Source organism: Phaseolus vulgaris, chromosome 3 (assembly GCF_051622355.1).
Source record: "Phaseolus vulgaris cultivar YP4 chromosome 3, ASM5162235v1, whole genome shotgun sequence".
Taxonomy (NCBI): Eukaryota; Viridiplantae; Streptophyta; class Magnoliopsida; order Fabales; family Fabaceae; genus Phaseolus; species Phaseolus vulgaris.
In genome coordinates, this window is record NC_143500.1 from 42,876,089 (window position 1) to 42,880,979 (window position 4,891).

The window sequence follows — 4,891 nt, forward strand, 5'->3', positions numbered from 1 at the left end:
TATTTACGAAGTACACTGTATTTTTCTATATTCTAACTATTTATTTTCTTTCAACTCTAGTTTTCACAATTTCTTCCATAACACAGGATGCAAAAGTTTTTAAAAGTATATGAAGCATCAGCAGAATAAACCTTTTGGGCTCTAAGGTCATTCTTGAGGACGTTTCTTAGTTTTATTGCAAAGACTTCAAGGGCTTAGCTGCCACTCTGCTGGGATTTTGCATTCTGCACCCCATAAAATTTAACTGCACCCTTATATAATCTAAAAATTTATTTTTATCCTTTAAAATTGTACATGTATTTTGGAATATATTTTTTGTATTTCTAATTTTTCCTTCCATAATATATTATTTTTATATTTTATTTAAATTAATTTTAAACACAATTAGTTTATTTTAAAGAGTATTTTTAAATTTTAAAACAAATAATTTATTTAATAGAAATAATATTCAACAAAATTAAACCTTCTATAATGATGATAATATCTCATATATTAATACTAAAAAATATTTACACTATCATTGTTAAATTTAAAAATATAAATATTTTTTAATTTGACAGTTTATTTAAGCTTAAGGTGGCAACATCTATTTCCTTACAATTTTAAAAATAACAACATAAAATGTTTAATTTTATATTTTTAGCATTTATAATATTTTTATAAACATATACATTATAATATTTTTTAAGACATTAAGATTTGCTTCAGAATTTGTTCGTGCGGATGTAGGAGAGGGGAGACAGTGATGGATTGAAGAAGCTGATATGAAATTATTTGTGAATTTTCTTTTAGTATGTAAAGTGTTTTTTTTTTTCATATTGATGGTAACAAATGAGGAAAAAAAATAATCTTAACATGAAGTCGAAGATTTAAAATAATTTATTATACAGAAATAATAAATGTTTTGAAGTATATTTTATAGATAATTAGTTAACTATAATTAATAATAACGACAAATAATTAAATTAATATTAAATGTAATAAATAAAGCCATATAATTTTTTAATTTATTTTTGTTCTCTTTTAATTTATTAAAATGGTACTTTTAAATAATTACTTTTTTCACATTTTCACTCTCAAACAATCCATCCAAAACACAGAAATGTGAATACAGTACTTTTAAACAAATTAGAGTTAAATCAGAAATAAAGAAAGGCATGGAGAAAAAAATTAAGAAAAGTTAGTGGGTTATAATTTAATTTTGTGTAAATAAAAAATGTTGAAAAGAAAAATAATCACGTGGAGAACTCATTGGTGGTTGCTGATTGCAGTGAACGAGCTTGACCTGGCCACGCGCCTTCGTGTGACATGTGCCCTTCCGCCACACTCCATCGCGACAACCCAATCCTCTTTTCTCTCTCTTCTGCCCTAATTTTCATTTTCCAACTATCTTATTTACTCCAAGCTCCATCCTTCTATTTCACTGTTCCAATTCTATTCCTGTCCAATCTCCCCCGCCATTAGGTAAGCAAAACCACTTTCTCTTCTGCGTATCTGCAATCTTTCTCTTTTCTTTTTTTTATCCTCTGAATTTGTGGATGCTCTGTTTGGCTGCTATGAATTGTGGAAATTAAAATTGGGAACATGGCTTCTTCTTATTTCCACCGCTTTATCTGATTGGATTGCTAGATAGGGAATTGATTGTATCAGGAAACATGGATTTTACTTTGGTATCGGACTCTAAAAGGAAAATTCGATTTTTTGGGGTGTTCAATTTACCTGTCCTTGCTTCTTATAAAGGGAAAACACGCAGTATTGAAGTAGTTTTGTTTTCTCCAGTTTAGAAAATTTTGAAATTTTGTTGCTGGAAGGCTTTGTTCACATGGGATCAGAGAGTGTGGCTCCGGCTGTTGAGACATCAAAAAGCAGGTCAGTTATTCTAATGTTTTCATGAACAGGCAATGATAGTCTGATATGCCATTTCATTGTGATAACTGCAGAAACAAGATCTCGTATGCTCATGATGTTTCTTATTTCAAATGAATGTAATAGGGGCTGGTAGTTTTTTCACATTGCGAATTCCTTTTGTAATTCTTTGGTTCAAATTTATATGAAGAAATTTACTGAAATGGTCTGAAACATTTGATCTATTGATTTGATGCAAGTAGAAATATAAAATTTATTCTTCTGTGTTTAAAACTGTAAAGCTATTAGTTATTTGCTCTGGCTTTACTTGTTAGAACAAAAATTAAATTTTACCAGAATTATTGATAAAAAGCAGTGGAGTCCTGGATAAATTTCTCAAATAATAACTTGTAAGAAATGAAAATGCAAAGAAAAAAAATGAAGTTTCTTCTAAAAATTAAAATTAACTTATAAAATACCTAATTTATACAAGTTCTTCACGTAGTTTTTCCAAAAAAAATGTTTTTAATTTATGTTTAAACTATCTTAATATATGGGAGAAACTTAATTTATTTTACTTTCTCTTATAATTACATATTGATAAGTGTATCCACACAGGAGAACAGTACTAATAACTACATTCTCTCTTCTCTGGCATGACTATTTTATGTGGAATTACAAGTTCATCTCTTGCATGAGTAGTTTTATGTGGAATTACAGGTTCTTCATCTGGATTCAGTTCTTGTAAACTTGATTTGCTTCAGGTCTTCTTCTGGTAAAATGAACCAAGGGAAAGTCCCCAGGAAAATTCACAAGGCTGAAAGGGAGAAAATGAAACGTGAACATTTGAATGAACTCTTTCTTGATCTTGCCAGTGCACTTGGTAACCTCTTGTTCCACCATCATATATCTTGAATATGTTCAAACTTTACATCCTTGGTTTCTAGTACTCAACATGATTTTAAGTGTTTTTTATCTTCCTTTTCTTGGATTTTTTTTGGTGAGGGTAGACGTAAATGAGAACAATGGAAAGGCTTCTATATTGTGTGAAGCTTCTAGGTTGCTAAAAGACTTGCTCTCTCAGATCGAGTCCCTCAAGAAAGAGAACGTCACACTCTTGTCTGAATCGCATTATGTAAGATTGAGTCTCTTTTTCCTCCTTCAGTTTTACCCTTTTGGGAGTGCTGCGTCTTAAATAGTATGTGGATGTCATGAAATACTTTATATTTACTTAATCTTTCGGCCAGTTCCTCGAGCTAATTAACATCTCATCATATTTTTTAAATTCATAAGTTGATGTAGTGTCACACTGTATACGTGTATCTCTTTGAATTTGACATGATTCCTTCCTTGGGCAGGTGACTATGGAGAAAAATGAGCTGAAGGAGGAGAATTGTAGCCTAGAAACTCAAATTGAGAAACTTCAAGGAGAGATACAGGCAAGAGTTGCTCAATCTAAACCAGACCTGAATGTACCACATTCGGAACTTGAGCCACTGGAGCAGTCAAATTTTCTAGGACAGAGTGTCCAATTGCCTACCATGGAACCTAACTTGCAGCAAGGATCTGCAGTTTTGCTTGTCCCTTTTCGTCCTGATCTTCAAGCTTCTTTTCCAGCTCCTAATGTTAACGAAGTCGCGCCAAATTCTACTTCTGTTGTCAGTAAACCGCATGCTAGGTATCCCACAGCAGCAGATTCATGGCCATCACAGCTGCTTGGATAGCAACCAACTTCAATTTAATTTGTATAGTTTCGGTATTGGTTTAATATGCCAACTAGCTTTCCCGATAGCAATACCTCTCTGGAGTTTTCATGTATAAATTATATATATATTCAATGATCTAAGAGAATCTCACTCGTTTGCTTTGTTTTCTTATGGCAGAAAGCCACTGGTTACTTCTAGAAATGTATTTGCGGTTCTTTTCCTTGGGACCACGTCTGATGAATGGACTAATCTATTCTCGGATGCAATGTTTCCTTGACACTTTTTTAAGAAACTTTTTCTTCCACGCTTAACATGCGAAAATTATTATTTTAAGTTTTCATTTCTATTATCATCTGTGCTTTCGCTTTCAAGGTTGAAGGATAGAAAAAACTGGGTATTGGATTTGCTTATCAATGAAATACAAAATGTTACTCGAGTGCAAGCTAGTAAGAGTGATAGAATTTAATTTGAAGCTTTTAATAGTTACACTTTGAATGAATTAAACTAAACTGTTAGAAATTAAAATCATCCACCCATTACTAATTTATGTCTAGCTAGGCTTCATAGGAGTTAGTTATTCAAATTGTTACTAGTTTGAAGTAAGAAAAAGACGTTGAATAAAGATATTAAGAAATTATTTAAATATTTTAATGACAATTTAATCAAAGAGGATGACAGTGAGGTGGGGTGTAAGTCTCACTTTTCCATTCTCTCTCATTCCTCTTTTATGTATATATTTTTTTTTCTGGTGTCTAGAGAGTATATATAGATCATACCTTACTATTTCAAATATTAATTAAATAAGTTTTTAAAAAAATAAAAATCACAATAAAAGTATCATTATTATGGATTTAATGTCAAACCATACATATTTTCTTTTATCTAATGTTAAATATTTTAAAAAAATTATAATAGTATAAATCTCAAATAAGAATTGGATAAAAGTTAAACGATTATAGAAAAGAGTAAAAATGATCAAATGTGTACCTTAGAAATAAGTTATGAAACTAATAACAAAATAAAAATTAATATAAACTTTTTTAGGTTACATATAAATTAGCAATCTAAAACGAAAACAAGTATGAGAACGTTGACCGACATTATAATGAGTATGTGAATAGGGTGAGTATGTACATACTCATCCTTGTCTCTGTATCCAAATTAAAAGATCGGATATTACCCATACTCATAACCGTACCCATTCAATGTATGAATTTTCCATTAAAATCAAGATGATTCAAACAATATTGACGACATGAGTTCATTTGTCATCCTTATTAATTTCCTTCGAATCCATATTAGTAAAAATTCTAGCAACTTTACATCAATTTTCTTGTGGG

General features: G+C 30.4%; 1 protein-coding gene across 4 annotated transcripts; it reads left to right on the top strand.

Annotated features, from left to right (window-relative positions):
• The first annotated feature begins 1,223 nt into the window (after nucleotides 1-1,223).
• Nucleotides 1,224-3,722, top strand: PYE (basic helix-loop-helix (bHLH) DNA-binding superfamily protein). 4 transcript variants are annotated; one of them, XM_068608561.1, is made up of 5 exons: nucleotides 1,224-1,464; nucleotides 1,780-1,869; nucleotides 2,610-2,728; nucleotides 2,856-2,980; nucleotides 3,204-3,722. In XM_068608561.1, the coding sequence occupies exons 2-5, from the start codon at nucleotides 1,823-1,825 to the stop codon at nucleotides 3,567-3,569; spliced, it is 657 nt and encodes a 218-aa protein (XP_068464662.1). In that variant the 5' UTR covers nucleotides 1,224-1,464; nucleotides 1,780-1,822; the 3' UTR covers nucleotides 3,570-3,722. The 4 variants fall into 4 exon arrangements, with proteins under 4 accessions (XP_068464662.1, XP_068464663.1, XP_090155635.1 ...); XM_068608562.1 differs by having other exon boundaries at nucleotides 1,238-1,464; nucleotides 2,566-2,728; XM_090299509.1 differs by lacking the exon at nucleotides 2,856-2,980 and having other exon boundaries at nucleotides 1,292-1,464.
• Nucleotides 3,723-4,891: the final 1,169 nt, after the last annotated feature.